General features: G+C 50.0%; 2 protein-coding genes across 13 annotated transcripts in view; one reads left to right on the top strand and one right to left on the bottom strand.

Moving 5' to 3' along the window:
• The first annotated feature begins 9,256 nt into the window (after positions 1-9,256).
• CD74 (CD74 molecule) lies at positions 9,257-18,467 on the top strand. 2 transcript variants are annotated; one of them, XM_004280349.4, is made up of 9 exons: positions 9,343-9,541; positions 13,497-13,669; positions 13,898-13,971; positions 14,511-14,573; positions 15,343-15,438; positions 15,714-15,801; positions 16,832-17,023; positions 17,516-17,578; positions 17,849-18,467. In XM_004280349.4, exons 1-9 carry the CDS (start codon positions 9,465-9,467, stop codon positions 17,857-17,859), a joined length of 837 nt encoding a protein of 278 aa, XP_004280397.1. In that variant the 5' UTR covers positions 9,343-9,464; the 3' UTR covers positions 17,860-18,467. The 2 variants fall into 2 exon arrangements, with proteins under 2 accessions (XP_012392410.1, XP_004280397.1); XM_012536956.3 differs by lacking the exon at positions 16,832-17,023 and having other exon boundaries at positions 9,257-9,541.
• A 1,341-nt stretch (positions 18,468-19,808) lies between these two features.
• TCOF1 (treacle ribosome biogenesis factor 1) overlaps positions 19,809-20,554 on the bottom strand; it is a 39,277-nt gene continuing 38,531 nt past the window's right edge. For 10 of the 11 annotated variants that reach the window (XM_033406751.2, XM_033406750.2, XM_033406749.2 and 7 more), the window contains one exon: positions 19,809-20,230. The gene's annotated coding sequence lies outside the window, so the exon portion shown is untranslated. The remainder of the gene's footprint in view (positions 20,231-20,554) is intronic. The other variant, XM_033406743.2, reaches the window with a different exon arrangement.

The following is a 20,554-nucleotide window of genomic DNA, read 5'->3' on the forward strand; positions in this document are numbered from 1 at the left end:
CATAAACCAGCCCCAGCCCCTCCCTGCTTGACACCCTTTGCCAGCTTCCCATTGTGCTTGGAATAATACCTAAGCTGCAGCCCAGCCTGTCCCCTCAACATCATCTGAAACCACCCTTCCCCTCGCTCACTAGGCTCAGACGCACTGTACTTCTTTCTGTTCCTCAAATGTGCCAAGGACTTCTTGTTTCTGTGAATGACATCATCTCCATCACCCAAGCAGAAAAGCTCACCAAGCATCTTGGTCTCACCCCTCTATCCATATCCAGTTTTGCCTGAGTCCTGTGGACCTCCTCCTGACACTTTTATTCTTCGTCACCTTTCCTCCAATGCTCCTAGCTATAGCCTCCAACAGGCCTGCCTCTCCAGCTTGACTTTTCACCACAGCCTCCTGACTGGTCTCCCTGCCTCCAGCCTCAGCTGTGACCTGACCCCAGCCACAGATTGACCCCGGTCGCTAAGCCCAACCTCAGCCACTGGTAGCCTGGTCTCTGAGTGAGACGGGGGCTCAGCCATCGCCAGGTGTCTCCAAATGCCCCTGTGTCCTAGTGACGCACAGAACTGGTGCTTGATACATATTTGTTGGATGAATGAATTCTAGGGGAAGGCTCGGTCAGTCCTACTCAGCTGTGCTAGCTGAGATCATGTCCAAAGGTCATGCTATTAACCTACCTGCCACACGGCAGCTGGGAGAAGAGTAGGGGATTCCCAGATCCTAAATTGGTTGTAGAACATCTGACCTAGGGCAAATTAAATCCTCTCCTCACTCAATTGTCCCTTCAGTAGGATGGGAAGGAGTGAAGCAACTAGTTTCTTTCTCCCAGAAACACTGTACTATACTCAGTATAAAATGTTTCCGCACCCCAGTTCTCCTTGGACCTTCACAGCAGTGCCATGAGGCAGTGGGGATTATCTGCCCCTATTGTACTGATTTTCAACACAGCCTGAACCACCCTTTTAAACTGCAAGTCAGATAATGACACTCCTTTGCTCAAAGCCTTCCCATGGCTCTTGATTTTACTCAGAGTAAAAGCCAAGGTTGTGACAATGGCCACAGGATCTGACCCCGGAACTTGCTGACCTCATGTCCTGTCATGTTCCACCATAGTGGCGCCACTCTAGCCACACTGGCCTCCTTGCTGTTCCTCAGCCATGCCGGGTGCATCCCCACTCTGGGATCTTTGTTCTGGCTGTTCCTTCTGTCCAGGGAATCCTTCACCCAGACACGGGCTGGATTAAACACCTCAAGCCTGTGCCCAAATCTCGCCTTGTCAGTGAGGCCCAGCCCAACACCCTATAAAGTACTACAACCTGCCCCTATCCTGCTGCTGCAGTAATACCTTTCCTTTTCCCGATCTCTGGCATCACTCTTTTTTTTTTTTATTGGGGTACAGTTGTTTCACAATGCTGTGCTAGCCTCTACTGTACAGCAAAGTGGAGTTCCCTGTGCTATACAGCAGGTTCTCATTAGTTATCCATTTTATATATATTAGTGTCTGCCATCACTCTTTTTAAAATTAATTAATTAATTAATTAATTTGGTTGTGCCAGGTCTTAGTAGCGGCCGGAGGGCTCCTTAGTTGTGGCTCACCAGCTCCTTAGTTGCGGCATGCGAACTCTTAGTTGTGGCATGCATGTGGGATCTAGTTCCTTGACCAGGGATCGAACACGGGCCCCCTGCGCTGGGAGCATGGAGTCTTAACCACTGCGCCACCAAGGAAGTTCCTGCCATCACTCTTTAATAAACAAACTTACTTGTTTGTTTGTTTCCCACTAGAATGTAAACTCCATAAGGGCAGGGATACTTGTCTGCTTTGTTCATTTATGTAGCCCAAGGACCTGGCACAAAGTAGATGTGCAATAAATAATTGTTGAATGCATGAGTGAGTGAAAGAAGTGAAGTAAGTGGCTTGCCCAGGCCAGGCATAACAGGTACAGGACTGTAGCCCAGGCCTGCTCCTTTCCCACAAAGAGGACCTTTTCCAACCCCTTGTTCGTGGCCAAGGTGTGCTAGGGTCCAGGGGGCCCCCGTACAGAAAGGATGGCCAGGCCATCCTGGGGTGGTAGATAGGGCTGGACATGCACTGCCTACCACCTGGGGTGGCTCTTTCCTCTCAGGGACTTTGGGACTAAGGAGGAAAACAGGATGGCAGAGGTCCTGGGGGATTCCACCTCCTGGCTCACCCTGGTGATCTGGCAGGAACTCACACCTCTGGGTCTTGGAGTACCCAGACCAAGGGAGAACAGGCATCTCAACCTAGACTAGCTTAATGGGGACACCACAGGAGGAGACTCCCAGGATGATCCAGAGTGGGAGGGGGAGGCCCCCTCTGGCTCTGTTGAGCAGCTCCAAATCTCTGGGTACAGGCAGGGTCCCAGATTCAGATGCAGCAGATTTGCAGAAAAAAATTTATCACTGAACTACCTAACATTTATTGCACACTTAGTCTCTACATCAGGCATATGTATACTAATTCATTCAATACTCCTAACAATCTAATGGTTTAGGTTCTGTTAGTATGCCCATTTTACAGGTGAGGAAACTGAGGCACAGTGGAGTTAAGTAATTTGCTCAAAATCACATCCTGTAGTGGTGGAGCTGGAATTTTTTTCTTATCAAAACAAAACTTTTGATAGTTTCTGAGAAATTTCAAGGAGGCTTACAACACACATTTTGTGCTCATGCTGTGAAAGAGCCCACTGTCAATGTAATAATGTGTCAATAATGTGATGGGAATATAGTGTCGTCTTAGCAGCTAGCACAGTTCTTATATAGGAGGAAATTGGATTTGTACACAATTGCCTTTACGTTTTTTCTAAACAGTTATTATTCAAAATTTCAAACATACAGAGAAAATGTTCATACATATACCCACCACCTAGATTCACCTATTGTTAATTTTATCTGTTATCTTTCTTTTTTTCCTATTTTGAAAATAACTTGCAAACCTCATGTCATGTCACCTCCAAGAACTTCATTCAGCCTTCGGCCTCTAAAAGTATATTTTTCTAGCAGACTAATGTTCCATTATTGCATCTAAGAAAAGCAGTAATAATTCCCAAGTATCAGCTAACATTCAGTCCATGTTCAAATTGCCCCAGCTTCTTAAAAATATTTCTTACAGGGACTTCCCCAGCGGTCCCATGGCTAAGACTCTGCGCTTCCAGTGCAGGGGGTGCGGGTTCGATCCTTGGTCGGGGAACTAAGATCCCACATGCTCTGCGGCACGGCCAAAAACCCCCAAAAAACAGGGACTTCCCTGGTGGCGCAGTGGTTAAGAATCTGCCTGCCAATGCAGGGGACACGGGTTCGAGCCTCGGTCCGGGAAGATCTCACATGCCGCGGAGCAGCTAAGCCCATGTGCCACAACTACTGAGCCTGCGCTCTAGAGCCCGTGAGCCACAACTATTGAGCCCTGCACGCCACAACTATTGAAGCCCGCACGCCTAGAGCTCGTGCTCTGCAACAAGAGAAACCACCGCAGTAAGTCTGCGCACCGCAAAAAATAGTAGCCCCCGCTCGCTACAACTAGAGAAAGCCCACGCACAGCAAGGGAGATCCGATGCAGCCCAAAATAAATAAATAAATTGTATTTTAAAAAAACCCAAAAAACCAAAAAACAAAACCAAATAAAAATCTCTTACAGCTTTTTTCCCAACCAAAATCTTGTCAAAATTTACAAATTGCATTTGGTTGTTACGTTTCTTCAATCTTTTGAAGTATAGAACCCTCTCCACACCCACACATGCATGTTTTTTCATGACATTGACTCTTCGATGGGTACAGTTGTTGTTTGTAGACTGTCTCTGAATTTGTCTGTTTCCTCATAGTTTTATTTCATTCGTTCTTCTGTGTCCTGTAAACTAGAATTTAGGTCTAAAGGCAGATTCATTTAATGATTTTTTTAGCAAAGATACTCCCCAGCTGAGTATCTTACCCCATTAGGAAATACATAATGTTATGTTGCTCCACCACTGGTGATGCTAAAAGTTTGATCACGTGGTGGTGACAGCAGGGCTGCACCATTGTAGACTGCCTTTTTCTGTAAACAACCAGCAAGGACTTTGGGGATGATACTATGGCATGTGGATATCCTGTTCTCCCCCAACCCTTTGTCTCATGGTTTGGGCATCTATTGGTGGTCCTTGCCTGAGTTAATTATTACACTGGGAGTTACAAACAGGTGATTTTCTAATTCTGTCTTTTCTTTTACATTAGTTAGCTTGCATTCTTCTAGAAACAAGGGTTTTTCCTCATCAGCTGGGATTGAACTGTATAGTTCCTTTTAAAGAGGCGGGGTAAATTATTCTTATTGATGCTGGAATTGTCTCATATGTGGCTGGCAGGTGCCTCTTCAAGTTGGCTCCAGGGTCCTTCTGACAAACTCCAGCGGTCTTTGAGCACTTCTTCGCTTTCTGGGAAAAAAAGATGTCTCCGACTCACCTGTGTTTTCCCTTTCTCAGCCCTGGGATCTGCCATTTTGGAACTAGAATGTGAATCCAGCAAGTTGGCCTCAGAGCTCTTTTGTTTAGACCAGTCCCAGCTCTGTGTGACCTTGGGCCAGCTCCTTTCCACTTTCTGAGCCAGACTTTCTTCATACGAACAGTGGGGGAGCAGAATCCTGCCTTAACCCTGGATACCCCTCAGGGTGTGGCAGATACCAAGCCTTCCTTCTTCCTGTCATTCTGTCTCCATCCCATGCAGGAGGGTGGGTAGGATGGGGCTGTTCCACCGGGCAGCAGGGCCTGTGTGACAACTGAGACCTCTTACCCTACTAGAAGCAAAGGAGGGAGCCATCATCCAGCCCACCCTCCTAGCTGGAATCGTCTCCAGCCTCCTGTGGGCGAGGACAGGATGACCCTTGGGGTCACCCTCAGCTTTGGCCTAAAGCTGCTTCACAAGGAAAAGGCATTAGACTACCATTTTGTTATCACAGTCAGTTTAGAATCAACTGACTTTGATGTTGAATGGAGTTTTACTTCGTATCAAAGTTATAAATTCACATATTTAAATAATCAAATCCTTCTAAAGCGCTGGCTGTGAAAAACAGCAATTCTTTACCTTCCTTTTCATACCACTTTAAAACGTTTTTAGCCGATTCATTTGGTATTAACCTCCATATCTCTAAATGACTACTGACTGGTATTGTTACTTCCAGATTGTTTCAGTTTTAAACATTATCTGGTTGGCTTTTCACTGTGGAAGACCAAGATTTAGCCCTCTTTTCTCCTCTAAGTGACTTTTCCTGACCTCTCGTCCTCCCAAATGCCTCTATTGTATGTTTAGTTAGGTCAGTGTTCAAAGTTTACTATATTATGACAATGTAAATGCCTTTTATAGCTGCGCTATGTAGTATAGTATCACGACTATTCATTTCCTATATAACTTTTGTTTTCCCAAGAGTTAATAGTTGTCTTGGTTTTTCATTTGCTTAATTTTCTGTGAAATTATCATAATTCAACCTCATACTCTCCAAAAAAGGATCTAAGTCACCTCTTAGTATGTTCAGACCTATCAGCTATCTATCAATTTTATCTTGTTGAAGAAATGTCTTTCAGAGCCTTTGGGCCTGATCCAATATGGATATGTTGCTTTACTCCTGGGATTTTGCCGTACCATCATTCTGGGGATCCCCATTCCCTCTTGTGAGCTGAATTTCAGTTTCCTGTGTCCCAGGTCTTCCTTTATTTTTAGTGAACACCTTCATTTTGGTGGAGCATACCTTCCTGAAGCTTTCTGAGGAAGAAAAAATTTTTGAGATACCTAATGTCTGGAAATACCTTAATGACACCCTCCTACGTATTTAGTAATTTGGCTCAGTAAATATTCTAGGGTGGAAATCATTTTCCCATCGAATTTTGAAGGTGTTGCTCCGTTATCTTCTGGTTTCCAGGGTTGCTCTTAAGAAGTCCAAAGTCATTCTGATTCCTGGTCCTTTATATCTGTCTTGTTTATTTCTTTCTGTGGAATCTTCTTTTTGTCTTTATTTTTCTGAAACTTCACTTGATGTGCCTTGGTGAAATTATTTTTATACTTTGGCCCTGGTACTCACTGGGCCCTTTCAGTTTGGAAATTTATGTCTTTGAGTTCTGGGAATTGTACTGAATTTTTTCCCCTCTATTTTCTCTGTTCCCTATTTCTGGAACTCTGATATTTGGCTATTGGGCATCCTGGACTGGTCTTTAATTCTCTTATCTTTTCTATTTCTTTCTTTTTATCTTTGAGGTCTACTTTCTGGGAGGTAAAACACACACACACATACATACACACAAAACCTTTATCTTTTACCTACTGGTTGTTTAATATCTACCCTCATATGTTTAGTCTTTAAGAGCTTTTTTGTTGTTCTTCTTCTAACAGTACTTCTATCTTTATAGCATACTATTCTTGTTTCATGGGTGCAGTATCATCCTTTACCTCCCTAAGGCTATTAATGAGTGTTCGCTTCCTGCATGGTTTTTGGGGTTTGGTTAGTTGTTTTGTTCACTCTCTTTTATGTTAGAGGTTTACTTCAGATGTCCCATGACCCTTGATTGTCTAAAAAATCAAGTGGAAGCCGTGACCCATGTGAAGGGCTTATTCACTGAGGGCTTCCCTATAGGGTTATCTGGCTGGGTTGTTTCATTGTTGAACCCCAATATCAGAATCTTTAGGTCATTCCTTGTGGGATGGTCATACTCTCCAGGGAAGCCTTCTCTCATTTATTGCCTGGAGAAAGAAGGTCTGGCTTCTGGCATTCTGTGAACTGGGTCGGAGAGAAGGCTGGGACTCTCAGCTTTAGAACTGGGCCCATGCCCTGCACTGTGCCTAGGGATAGACTTCCAGTCCTCTTTCAGGGAGGGAGGGATAGTTGGGGAGGGAGAGGACATGGATATCCAACTGTTTTCATAAACAGACTTCCAATGAATCTTCTTTTTAGCCCCACCTGTACTCCCACCCAGTGTGCCTAATACCTCAATTCCTGAGCCTGTTCTATCATGTAAATTGGTGGCTTCTCAGCTTTTCTAGCTGCAGGTTTAGGATTAAGCTTTCTGGGGTCTGTTAATGACTACCTCCAATCCACCTGCTTTCCAGCTTCCAAAATTTTGCACTGTTTTCTCCTGTTCTCTTTGTCCTTATAGATTTACACTAAGAAAAAAAAAAGGCAACTCTTCGCCATTTTAGTGACAGAGCCAAGTGAAAGAGGAAGCAAAGCTATATATGTGTTCTAGCGATCATTACCAAGAAATCTGTTTTTAAATTGAGCTATAAATTTCACATAATAGTCAAGCTTTTAAAATGGTACAATTCAGTGGTTTTTCCATATATCCACAAAGTTGTGCAACAATCACCACTGTCTAATTCCAGAATATCTTCATCACCCTGAAAGGAAATCCCATACCCATTAGCAGTCATTCCCCATCCCCTTTCCCCCCCAGCCCCTGGCAACTGCTGATCTACTTTCTGTTTCTATGGCTTGCCTAGTCCAGACATTTCAAATAGATGGAATCATACAATATGTGGCCTTTTGTGTCTGGCTTATTTCATTTAGCATGATGTTTTCTTTTCTTTTTTTTAAAAAATAAATTTATTATATTTGGCTGCATTGGGTCTTCGTTGCTGCATGCAGGCCTTCTCTAGTTGCGGCGCATGGGCTTCTCACTGCAGTGGCTTCTCCTGTTGCAGAGCATGGGCTCTAGGCACGCGGGCTTCAGTAGTTGTGCCACGCAGGCTTCAGTAGTTGTGGCTCACGGGCTCTAGAGCGCAGGCTCGGTAGTTGCGGTGCATGGGCTTAGTTTCACCATGGCATATGGGATCTTCCTGGACCAGGGCTCAAACCCGTGTCCCCTGCATTGGCAGGCGGATTCTTAACCACTGCACCACCAGGGAAGCCCAGCATGATGTTTTCAAAGTTCATTTTGTGCCATGAATCAGTACTTCAGTCCTTTTTTAAAAAATAACAGTTTTATTGTGATATTAATTCTTCTTTATGGCTAAATAATATCCCATTGTACAGATAAATCACATTTTGTTTACTCATTCATCAGTTGGTGTATATTTGGGTCATTTTCATTTTGAGGCTATTATGAATAATGGTGCTATGAACATTTGTGTATCCACTATGAAGTTTTTGTGTGGATACGTGTTTTCATTTCTCTTGAGTAGGTATCTAGGAATGGAATTACTGGGTCATATGTAACTCTATTTAACTTTTTGGGAAATTGCCCAATTGTTTTCCAAAGTAGCTGCACCAGTTTACATTCTTGCCAGCAATATATGAGTTCCAATTCCTTCACATCCTTGTCAACACTTGTTATCTGTCTTTTTGATTATAGCCATTGTGGTGGATGTGAAGTGGTACTTCACTGTGGCCTTGATTTGCCTCCTAACGACTAATGATGTGGAACATCTTTTCATGTACTTATACCATAAATTTGTTCATTTATTAATGAAAATTTAAACACACACACAAAAGACATAAAGATTAATAAAAAAAAATAAGGTCTACAAGCCACAGATAGTCAGAAATAAAACCATGCCAACACAGTTAAACCTCCCCTGGGTACCCTTTCCCAGTCCCTCCTCATTCCCTCCCTGTAGAGGTACCTGCTTTCATGAATTTGAACGACACAATTTGAGCATCAGGAGGGAGAAGGGTAGAATGGTTAAAATCACGGGCTGCAATTCCTGGATGCACGATCCTGGGCAAACATGTAGCCTCTCAAAAGCCTCAGTGTCCCTATCTGTAAATGGAGATAATAAAATAAAACAGCCCTCAAAGGGTTACTGTAAAGATTAAATGAAACAAAGCAAGCAAAACGATTAGCACAGTGCCTGGCACAAAGGAGGGCTTGGTAAGTGGTGGCAAATATTAGTACCAGAGCCTTAGAACCATGGACTCAGGTTCATAAAATGCTTGAGTTAGAAGAAAGCAGAGGGAACAGTGAATCCAACTTTCCTCCTCCATTTTGAGATGACATAACTGAGGACTGAGAGAAGGAGAGGAACTTGTCTAAGTTCACAAAGGGGGCACAGCCCCTTTCTGCACCCACTCATCTATAGGTGAGAGGGGAGACAAACAAAGCATTTTGGGTATTTTTTGCTTCAAAGTGATTTCCTGTCTAGGGAGTGAACATTTGCCTGTTTCTCAAAACATCCAAAGAGCCTTATGAATCCACAGGTCTGCCCAGAAACAAGTGATGAGGGCCCTGGGCAGCCAGTGGAAGCACGCTGGCCTTTCCACCTGCCTGGGGGACCTCCCCCGACTCATCCTGCCCCCTTAAAGGAAGCTTTGCTCAAGTGGGGGGTATTTCCAGCTTTGTGGCTTTCACTTCCACTTCTACTAGGTGGGCGGAGTGCCCTCCTGTGGACGAATCAGATTCCTTCTCAGCCCCAACTTCAAGAGGTGAGCCAGGGGCTCAGCGTCCTAGACAGGCAGGAGGCAGCAGCAGCAGCAGGAGTGGGGAAGACCAGAGGCCGGAGCCATGGAAGACCAACGCGACCTCATCTCCAACCATGAGCAGGTGCCCATGCTGGGCCAGCGCCCCGGAACCCAGGAGAGGTATGTGTGAACAGCAGGAGAGAGCACACAGACCTTGGGCCGCACAGAGTGCGCGGTGCTACAGGAGGAGCAGTAGACCGGGAGTCAGAGGAGGCATGGACTTGGGCTCTGACCCCAGTGCTAACTGGGTGATTTTGAGCAAGTCTCTAGCCTGCTCTGGGCTTCAGTTCTCCCTCCTGTAAAGTGAGGGAGCTCCTCTAGGACAGGGGTTTTAACTTTCTATGCATCATGCACTTCTCTTCTGAAAATCAAGAGAGCTCTGGACTCCTTCCCTAGAGCTTCACACAATATCAGCAGCTTCACAGAGTCCCCTGAAGCTGGGCCATGAGGCCTAGGTTAGAAATTTTGGACCAGATTTTGAAAATAGTATGGATCCTAGATGGAGCAGATTTTCTAAAAGAGATTGGTAGAAGCAGCTCATCACAGAGGAGTTTCCTCCTAGTTACCATAAATTGCTATATGTGTTTATATCAAGGGAATTATCGTTGCAGGTGTCTGTAGAGTAGATGGAGACCTCCTTTGCCATCACAGGAGGGAATGAGAGATGTTGGAGGGGGATCAAAAAAGGGTGAGGGGGTCTCTGGCTAAATTTCTAGAAGGGACTGTGGGTTGATGTGGGTGGTACCCTGCCTGTTCCCCTCTCCCTTGCAGCAAGGGGCCAGCACAGCCATCCAGAGGACCCCTTCCCAACTCCAAGATGGCCTCATCCATCTGTTCCCCTGAAAAGAAAAGGCGTGGTTAGAATGCAGCTACCCTAATGCCCCTGCTCCCCCAAATAATTCGCAAATGACAGGGACCTACAATTGTGATGTCAGCTGTTGCCAGGCAGAAATGGGTTTGGGAGAGACTCTCAGAGGTGTCATGAGGAACTGCATACTGTGGGACAGGTAACTAGAGACCTTTAGAGACCATTTTCACAGCCTGTGAAAATCCTGGGGAATCCCATGGCTAGGAGGGCCGACTCTTACGAGGGCTGGATTCTGGTCCAGGTTCTGCTACTGTCATGTGTGACTTGGATAAATCAGTGTCTCTCTCTGGGTCTCAGTAGTAGTAATAATAACTACGACAAGAGTTATGATAATAGTTCCTATTCACTGTATACCTGTCACCAATCTTCAGTCACTATTAGTCATTACTATGATTAATTTTGTGCCAAAAATTGAGTAATTTTGAATTACTCAATCGTAATTCTCTTAGAAACCCTATCAGTTGGGTACCTTTTTTTTTTTCTTTGCGGTACACGGGCCTCTCACTGTTGTGGCCTCTCCCGTTGCGGAGCACAGGCTCCGGACGCGCAGGCTCAGCAGCCATGGCTCACGGGCCCAGCCGCTCCGCGGCACATGTGGAATCTTCCCGGACTGGGGCACGAACCCGTGTCCCCTGCATCGGCAGGCGGACTCTCAACCACTGTGCCACCAGGGCAGCCCAAGTTGGGTACTTTTATTATTCCCATCTTTACATAAGAGAAAGTTGAGACATATCAGTAAGTGACTCACTTAAGTTATCGCAGCTACTGAATACTGGAGCCAGAATTTGAACCCCAGGACTAGTCTGATATCAAAGTTTGAGTTTATTCTACCATCTGACCTCCTTCTAGAGGCACGATTTGCAGGGAGGGAAGATGGGTCCCCCTCTGAGCTCAGGCCTCCCAGTGAGTTGCAGACCCAGCATGGGCTCAGTGAGCAGAAAGGGTGCCCCCTCGTCAAATCCTTGTCTAATTTTCCTTTTAGTTCAATTACTGCTTCTAAAAACTGTCCTGGCCTGTTTTGGACCCTTTTGTGAACACTTCTGCCTGGCAACATTTGTAGTTCTGGTTGGCTAGAACCAGTTCCGGTTGGCTAGTTCTGGTTGGCTCCCAACTTTGGCCAATTATTATTACTAGTCAAGAAAGAGGCAGTAGAAAGGAGGAAGTGAAGAGGGGTGACAAGGGCTTCCCTGGTGGCGCAGTGGTTGAGAGTCCGCCTGCCGACGCAGGGGACGTGCCCCGGTCCGGGAAGATCCCACATGCCGCGGAGCGGCTGGGCCTGTGAGCCATGGCCGCTGAGCCTGCACGTCCGGAGCCTGTGCTCCGCAGCGGGAGAGGCCACAACAGTGAGAGGCCCGTGTACCGCAAAAAAAAAAAACAAAAAAAAGAGAGGGGTGACAAGAATTGGCCTTTGTCTAGAAGCAGGAGACAGGCAATCAAGATGCATAGATAGGAAGGCATCTAGATGCTCAAGTTAACTGTTAACTCCTTTGAGATTCGTGCTCAGTGTTACCTATGGGGTGCTAACCACACGCTGGGTATGGAGTCGAGAGTTTTACCCCCGCTCTTGTTTTATATAACAACCTTTGAGTAGAGTAGATGTTCTTACCTCAAGTTACTCACTCAGAGAAGTTAGGTGGTGACTTGCCCCTGGTCCCCGAGCTAAGGGAGTGGCAGAACCAGGATTCCAATCCAGGTTACATGGTCTCGTCTTCATTATGACTCTCTAGAGTCTCAGGCCTTATGAGAAACTGAGGTTCAGAGAGGGGATGGCGGGAGGCAGAGCTGGGGCTAGACTGGGTGTGGGGCTGCTGAAGGGGTGAGACTGTAGAGCTTGAACTCGGGCAAGACCCAGACTTGGGTGGACTTTTCACCACTTCAGAGGCCAGGCCACCCCTGTTCCTTGGGAAGGCCAATGAGTAGGATTTGTTTTCCCCTCCTGTCGGTTTTTCTCCTTTTCTCCACACAGGCTTTTTACTTTCTCCTTTCAGAATAATAATCCCTTGGGCTGGGCCTTGGCCCAGAAATCACAGAGGACTGACAAGCAGAGAGCCAGTGAGAATGAGCCATGTCTGTGATGTCATGAGTTACTAGGCAGCAGGGTGTTCCTGGAGGTTCCTAAACTATCCTTGCTGATTGCTGGAGTAAGCAGGGTGCAGCCTCGTCCTCAATTTCCAGTGGGGTCCTAGTAGTTCTACCCCTGGGGTAGGTGGGAGAAAACAAACCGGTCAGGAACTCTCAGGGTCCTGGGGTGGGATCCTTACTTCCCCGGCACGTAATATTTACATGTGCCCTCAAAAGTGTATCCAAGGCCAATAGCTCCAAGGGCTGGCCGAGGTCCGGCCACCCCTCCCTGTGCAGCCAGCCGGTCCAGAGAGCGTGAGACGTTCTCCCAGGTCATACAGGCTCAGGCACCAAAATCCTGCTGAGATACGCCCCACCCTGCTTCCTAACCCCCATCCCCGGTAGATATTACCATTCACAATACTTCTGTGGTCACAGACAGATCTTACTTCAGATGATGACCACCAAATTCTAGAATTGCTGATGTGAGAGGTACCCATGAAACAGGCCCAGAGAATGGCAGAGATGTGCTCAGAGGCACAGGGAGTGTCTTGGGCAGAGGATGTATTCCCACAGGGGGTGGTCCCTGGCCCTGCTCCAGCCAGACATTGTCTGATGCACCCAACCCACTCCTAAAAATGGCAAGGCCTCACTTCTCTTTTTCAGGTGGGCTGCATGCTCTGCTCTCCAGGCCCTACTTCCTTCCTTCATCTCTGATTTCACTACAGGGGTTGGGTGCATAGTGGGGGCTGCCTGGAGGGCAGCCCTGATCCTCAGGAGATCCTCTGGTAGAGGGAACCTGGGGAGACCCTCCACCTCGACCCATCATTGCACAGGTGGGACCAAGGTCTGGAGAAGACAAGCACTTGTCACCGCTTCTTCCCCACGCAGCCTAGGCCCAGGGGCAGCTCCAGGATTTCCACCTGGGAGGGCTATAGGGGCAGCACTGGTTGGAGGTAGGGGGTCAGGGGAACGTCTTCAAGCTGTAGGTTCATAGGCACCTGTTTGTGTTTAAAGTGTGTGTTTGTTAGGGGTAGCTGAGGGCCGAGGGCTGGAAATGGGGGGCACACTCCCCACTCCCTGCTAGTCCTCGGGGCAGCCACCTCCGCGGACCCTCTTCTGACCTATCTTCCCTGCCCCCAACAGCAAGTGCAGCCGTGGAGCCCTGTACACAGGCTTTTCCATCCTGGTGGCTTTGCTCCTGGCTGGCCAGGCCACCACCGCCTACTTCCTGTACCAGCAGCAGGGCCGCCTGGACAAGCTGACAGTCACCTCGCAGAACCTGCAGCTGGAGAACCTGCGCATGAAGCTTCCCAAGTGTGCGTGCCCCACCTCTATCCCCACAGCCCTCACCCCCCCATCCCCACAGCCCTCACCCCCCCGTCTCTCACCTCAAAAGACCCCTCATTCCTGTACCCAGCTGCGCCCGCTGTCCCTTCTCTCTGGTCTGGAATTCCAGCCCCTCATCTGGGTCTGAGATCTCGGTCCCCGGAGCTGAGTGCCCTCTTCCCTGGGGCCACGCTCATGCTGTACCTTCTGCCCCACAGCCGCCAAGCCTCTGACCAAGATGCGGCTCAGCGCCCCGATGCTGTTGCAGGACCTGCCCATGGAAGGCCCGGAGGTAAGGCCAGCCCCAGGGCGGCGGAAGAGGGAAGCATTACCTAGCCTGGATGGAGGGCAGGTGCCAAGGGACAGGGGAGGACAGCTGGCCCGGGAAAAGTAGAGCTGGAGAGGGGGTCCTGACTGCTGGGGGAGGAGGAGGAACTCCAGAGGTGGGGGAGGAAGGAGCCTCTTGGGGCCCTCCCTGGGAAGAGGGCTCAGTCCTCCACAACTTACGAAATACTTCTCATTTCCCAAGCATCTCACAGTCCCTCCTATTCTCAGATCCCTTGATATCATATATGGATAACGTTTCTGTTCACTAAACAATCTCCCGTCCACAAAGCCTTGGGCAGGAAAGCTTATGCAGAGTTGACGAATAGGATATTGAGGCAGGAAGGTAGTGACTTGCCCGAGCCCTCACATTTGGAGGTGGCAGAGGTGGGCCTGTTGAACATCTGGGAATCCACACTCTCACCCAGACCCCAGCTGCTGGCTCTGCTCTAGGGCCCCTCCTCCATGGGCCAGTGCTGGGAAACACCCTATTCCTTCCTTCCACAGCCCGTGCAGAACGCCACCAAGTATGGCAACATGACGCAGGACCATGTGATGCGGCTGCTCCTGGTGAGCGGAACCTGGCCAGGCATCCCTGAGCTCCTGCCCCATCCCCATAAGCCCCCAGTGAGGCTATGCTTCAAGACCTGCGCCATGCCTGGCTCACAGCAGACATCCAATATGGGATCACCAGATTAGTGAAGGAAGACAAGTGTGGCCCTTAAACGTTATATGAAGTCCAGACCCGCCACTCCCCGTTTTGTGTTTGGGATGGAGAAACCAAAGCCCAAAGTCTGGAAGTGACTTGCTGAAGATGCCTGTTTTTTCCTTCCCCAATTTTTGCTGCATGTCTACTCAGTGCCAGGCACTGTGCAAGGCTCTGGACCCACAATCGGGAGCAATCAGATCCAGCTCCTAGCCCCACGGAGACCTCAGGCTAGCATGGGAGACAGACAGGTGACCAGGTGATGAGGGGTGTGCAGGGGGCTTTGTGAGGAAAGAGGCCGAGAACCCAACCTAGCTGGGCGGTTGGGATGAGGTCAAGGAAGTCCTCCTGAAGGAGGTGAGACCTGAAAGATGAACAGGAGCCTGCAAGGAGTAGAAGACTGAGGGTTATTGGTAGAACTGGGCCTGGAACTGGGTCTCCCAACTCCTAGCCCTGGGGTCTTGTAGCTGTGTAGCCGTATTACCCAGACCACTTCCCCTCCCCACTAGCTCCAACATGCTGAGGTCTGGGGTCCAGCCCTCAGAACGGAAGACCAGGGGAACATGGGCTGCACATTAAACCTTGCCTGCCAGGAAGCTTTTTAACCTTCCTTCCTGCCTTGCTACCCTGCAGAAGTCTGACCCCCTGAAGGTGTACCCGCAGCTGAAGGGAAGCTTCCCAGAAAACCTGAAACACCTTAAGGACACCATGGATGGCATGAACTGGAAGGTCAGCAGCTTCCCCTGCCCTGGTACCCTCCCTCTCCTGACATCTAGAGCAGCCCTGGGAAGAGGCGGGGTGAGCAGGGAAGCCATTCTCAGGAAGCTGGAGGCGGCTTACCAGCACCCAGAAAACCACAGCCATGGAAGAGTGACCAAGCCCTGTGGGGTCTCTAAGGAGGAAGCAGGCTCCCGCTGGCCCTCCATGTCTCTGTCCCCAGGGACAGAGTCAGGCTGGGTTGGAGAGGGCTACTGAGCCTGACTCTCTGCCTTTATCCCCATTAGCTCTTTGAGAGCTGGATGCATCAGTGGCTTTTGTTTGAAATGAGCAAGATCTCGCTGGAGGAGAAGCCTTTTGAAGTTCCACCAAAAGGTAGAGGGAATGGGAGCCTTGGGGAGGCAGGGTTTCTGGGAGCTCCCTCAGGGGTAGAGCCTTAGGCACTCCCTGATCCATGCACAGGACTCTCCCAGCCTCTCAGCTCTCACTCCTGTCTCTCCTGCCTGCTCTTCTGGGCTTGGCTGCCCCCAGCCCCCATCCTGTCTGGGGTACCGAGTCCTCCCTTCAGGAGGTGACCCTCGTTGTGGCGGATGGTACTGCACAAGGGGGCCTGGAGCAACAACCACCCAAAACATCCCAGGAGTCATGGCAATGACCTTCCCCACCCAGCACTGCACCCTGCAGGTTCCCATGAGAGGGCTGGGCTCATGATTCTGGCCCTTCAAAGGGACCTCTCCCAGGTCACACAGCCAGCAGGTACTAGATAAGAGGGCCTTGGGGTTTTTCCATCTCATGGACAATGTATACCAGGGTTTTCAGCCCTAAAGCCTTTATGGGTCCTGTGTTCTCATCCTGGTGCTAATTTGTTGTGTGACTTTGGGCAAGTCTCTTCCCTCTGGGCTTCAGTTTCAGAAGTGGAAGATCAACGGTCCACCCCTCTCTGGGCCTCAGATTCTCCATCACAGAGTCATAGAGGGCACACTGGATGCGATCTCGACCAACTCCCAGCTAATGTCTGAATCCCCTCTATAACATCCCCATCACATAGTAACCCCCACTTCTACTTGGATACCCCCAGTAATGCAAGCTCAGACTTACCAAGGTGTCCATTGCTTTTCTCTAGAAGTCAGAATCACAGGTGCAATTCTAAACTTTAATAGGCATTGAGTGTTTGAAGAAATCATGTTCTGGGATGAATTAGCCACACAGCCATTCACTTCCTCTTTGATCCTGGACCTTGTTGGTTCAGGCCTCAGTTTCTCCATCTGTGCAATGGGTAGAGCAAGTACAGCCATTTGGACAGAAGGCATTAGGCCCACAGCAGTGGTATGTGGATCTCTGGTTCTGCTGAGACCCTGGCCCAGAGCTTGCTCACTCACTGTGTTCACCGTGCCTGTCGCTTCAGTACTGACCAAGTGCCAGAAAGAGGTCAGCCGCATCCCTGACATCCACCCGGGCATGTTCAGGCCCAAGTGCGACGAGAATGGCAACTATATGCCGCTCCAATGCTATGGGAGCATCGGCTACTGCTGGTGCGTCTTCCCCAACGGCACCGAGGTCCCCCACACCAGGAGCCGTGGGCACCATAACTGCAGCGGTAAGCAGTGGCCGCTGTGCCAGGAGCAGGAAGGACCAGGAAGGCTGAGGGGCAGGAGGTCTCTCCTGGCGCACCTGGGGCCAGGACACTCGAGGTGACAACTCCTGGGGGGCAGCCACTCAGCCATGCATCCACCCACCTGTGCATTCCTTATCTGTTTGTGCATTTATTATTTCTCTCCTTTGCCCACACTCATCTACTTACTCATTTATCCTTCAGTCCTTCCACTTTACCCATCCACGCATGCATCCAGGAGTCTCCAGATCCACCCATCTGATTGCATCACCCCCTCCTTGGCCTTGCTCACTTAACTGCCCGGCCGCACTTCATTGCCGCTTGCAGCCATCCAACAAGCATCCTTCCACTCATGTCTGCTCTACCAAGCACCAGGCTCGTGGCGAGGTTGGGCAGAACTAGCCCACCCAGGCCCCTTGTCAGCGGGTGCGGTAGTCTGGGCTGCAGCTAACACGTGGACACTGTGCTCCTTTGCAGACCCACTGGAAATGGAGGATCTGTCGTCTGGGCTGGGCATGTCCAAGCAGGATCTCGGTCAGGGTAAGGGCCCCTGCAGGGGATCTGGTCCCTAGCAGCTTAGCCCCCGAGGGGCCTACTCCCTCGTGGGTAGATGACCCTGGGCCATTCTCCAACATCCATTTCACAGATGAGGACCAGGGTTGGGGGTTTCAGGGGCTATGACGGTCAGTACTTGTACCCAAGCGGGAGGCAGTGGAGGGTAGAGTCCTCGACTGCTCTGAGGCCACAGGATGCTGGGAAGGGGCAGCAACAGGTGACTCCAACCCTAACCTGCTGTGTCTCTCTCCGCAGTCATCCTGTGAGCACAGCAGACGCAGACGCCAGCACTCAGCCAGCCCTGCATGGCCACAGCTTCCCTGGCCCCCTACCCTAGCCCCTCTCCCTCCTTTACACACCCCTCCCCTTGCCGTCTCTTACCCTGCACCTCATTCTATGAGACTCTGGCGCCTGGCTCTCCATCATCCTTGGACACATCAAATCATCAGAACGGCACAGATTAACAATGCAGAAGGGCCCTGCTGCTCAAAACCCCATCCACTAGCAGGGACATAAGGCCCGGGGAGATGGACCATGAACCAGGCTGACCCCCACTTCTGACACCACATGGTGCTCCAAGATCTAGGCCCATGGAAGAGGTGGGCAGGTGTAGGGAGAAGGGATGGCACTGACCCAAGCCCCAGGACGGACACCTCTGCTGTCCCCTCCCCCATTGGCCTCGGCCTTCCAGCCCATTTAACGGGGGGAGGAGCCGCCCTTTCCCTCTCCCCAGCATCACCCACCCAGGAAGAACCAGCCTCTCCACCCGCAGCCCCTCCTTTCTACCAACCCCCAGTTCCGTCTGCGCAGCCAAGCTTGTCATCGGCCCTCAGGGCCACGGCGCCTGTGAGAATAAAAGGTAGTGAGTAGAACACTCCCAGTTCCTGGCTGCTCTGTTGGGTCCGGTTCGTTTCCCCGAAGGGGGTGAACTGCAGACCTTGCATCCTGTGGTTTGGTGGGAGGACACAGCCCGGAGAGCCCAAATACAGATGCCTGTGGGGCGGGGCCGGGCCGTGGGGAGCGGGGCTGCAGTCTTTGGACGCGGACACGCTTGGTCTCCATGTTCCACACACAAGATACATTCCCTACTTCCAAGAAGAAACAGGCTCTTGCCCACAGTTCTTTAAGCACAAGCTCCTCTGGGTCCGGCTTCTCACGTCCCCATTTTCTTTTCTATACTGAGAACAGTACAAGTGTGGTGACAGATGGCAACAACATGGGCCCTTGTGTCGGGATCACCAGGGAGTGGCGGCTGTGGAAGTGGGGGGCCTATGTCCTAGTTAAGGGGCGGCCGCTGCAGTGCCCCAGCTGCTCATTACCAGGAGGAGCAGAGGCCCCTGTGGTCAGATTTCTGGACTTTTCAAGAGGAGCCCCAAATGAGGAAGTTCACTGAAATCTCTATTTCTAAGTCTGAAGACTTGCTGTGGGTCAAAAAAGCCCAATAGGACACTGCTCTGCGGCCTCTGTTCTAGATCAACACACTTAAGGGGGGAGAGGCTCCCTGGGGGAGGGCCTGGCCCAGGAGCCCCAAGTTAGGGTAAATGTGGATGCCACCCTGGCTCGCCCAGACCTCCCCAGCCCAGTGTTCTGTTTCTGCACGGCCTCTTGCTGCCTTTAGCAGAAGGCTAAAAGCCTTGGAGCGGACTCCATGACCTTGGGTGCTCCACACTACTCTGGGCTCAGGGAAGTGGCCCTCTGCATCACTGGCCATCACAAAGTCCTGCGGACGTCACCCTGACACATCTTTCAGGTTCCTCCACTTCTTGCCTTCATCATCGCAGAACCTCTGTTACCTAGACACGTGGACAACTCAGTCCTAACTGGGCGTCCTGCTCCTACTGTCCCTGCCAGCTACTCTCCACCAAGTACCTCAAGAGAGCCTGCCCGCAGCTTGTCCTAACTTCAAAAGGTGACTTGGAAGACCCCCTTCCATTTCTTGCTTCTGGGTATCTGCCTGACCTACCTACCACAGCAACCAGCCATGACCATGCCTGAGCTCCCCCTTAGCTTAGATGCCACCTCCTCCAGGAAGGCTTCCCCACCCCAATTCAACACCAGGGCCTTTTGCTGAGTCTCCTCTGGCAAACAGTGTGTCACTCACCACAGTATCACAGAGCCTTGATACACGGTCAAGAATAAATCCTGAGCGATGGTTTGTTCATCTGCCAAGTGTCAGCCAGACTCTCCCTTCCAAGGATCAATCAATTGCAAAACGTTTGCCCCAGATGCAATGGGAACTTGCACCTTTCCTTCACGTCTTTTATTTTCTGAGTTATTACAAAAAACACACAAACAAAATGGGAGAAAACTGACAAAAAGGACAAAGCCTCAGCATAGCTGGAGACCAGGGGCATGGAAGGAGTCGCAGGCTGAGCCTCACTGGGTCTGCAGGGCAGAGGTGGCAAGTCCCGAGACCTCTGGGCATGTTGGGTCTGAGAAGGGAGGGGCAGGTCACTTAAAAAATATATATATGTATTGTACATGTCCATACGAGGCATCCTTTGTCGGCACAGAAGTCAGGCCAGGGTCAGTGAGTGGAGGTCACGGGAGCTGGGCGTGGTTCCTCCTCCCGGGACCAGCCTTTCTGCAGGGCTCACTGGCTTGGCCAGCACGGACACCGCAGCTGGCCATCATCTTCTGGGGAAGGAGGGGAAGTTAAAAATTCAATTCCAACCCTTGGTGGGCAGAGGGAAGAGGCACGGGGCTGGCCACCACTTGGCTAAGAAATCCTTGGGAGAAGGTAACGTCAGACTTCCTGACCTGTTTCTCCACCAAGGAGAACAAACTCAAAATCTGGCATCTCCTATGCAGGGGAGGGGCATTAACTAACCACAGTGGATACTTGTCAGTGCTGACCATGTCCCAGGAACTGGGCTGAGCGCTTTAGAGCTTAATTAACTGCACTGAATCCTCACTACCAGCCCAGGCCTATATTACCCCCATTTACAGCAGGCTGGGGCC

This window comes from Orcinus orca, chromosome 3 (genome assembly GCF_937001465.1).
Source record: "Orcinus orca chromosome 3, mOrcOrc1.1, whole genome shotgun sequence".
NCBI classification, from domain to species: domain Eukaryota; kingdom Metazoa; phylum Chordata; class Mammalia; order Artiodactyla; family Delphinidae; genus Orcinus; species Orcinus orca.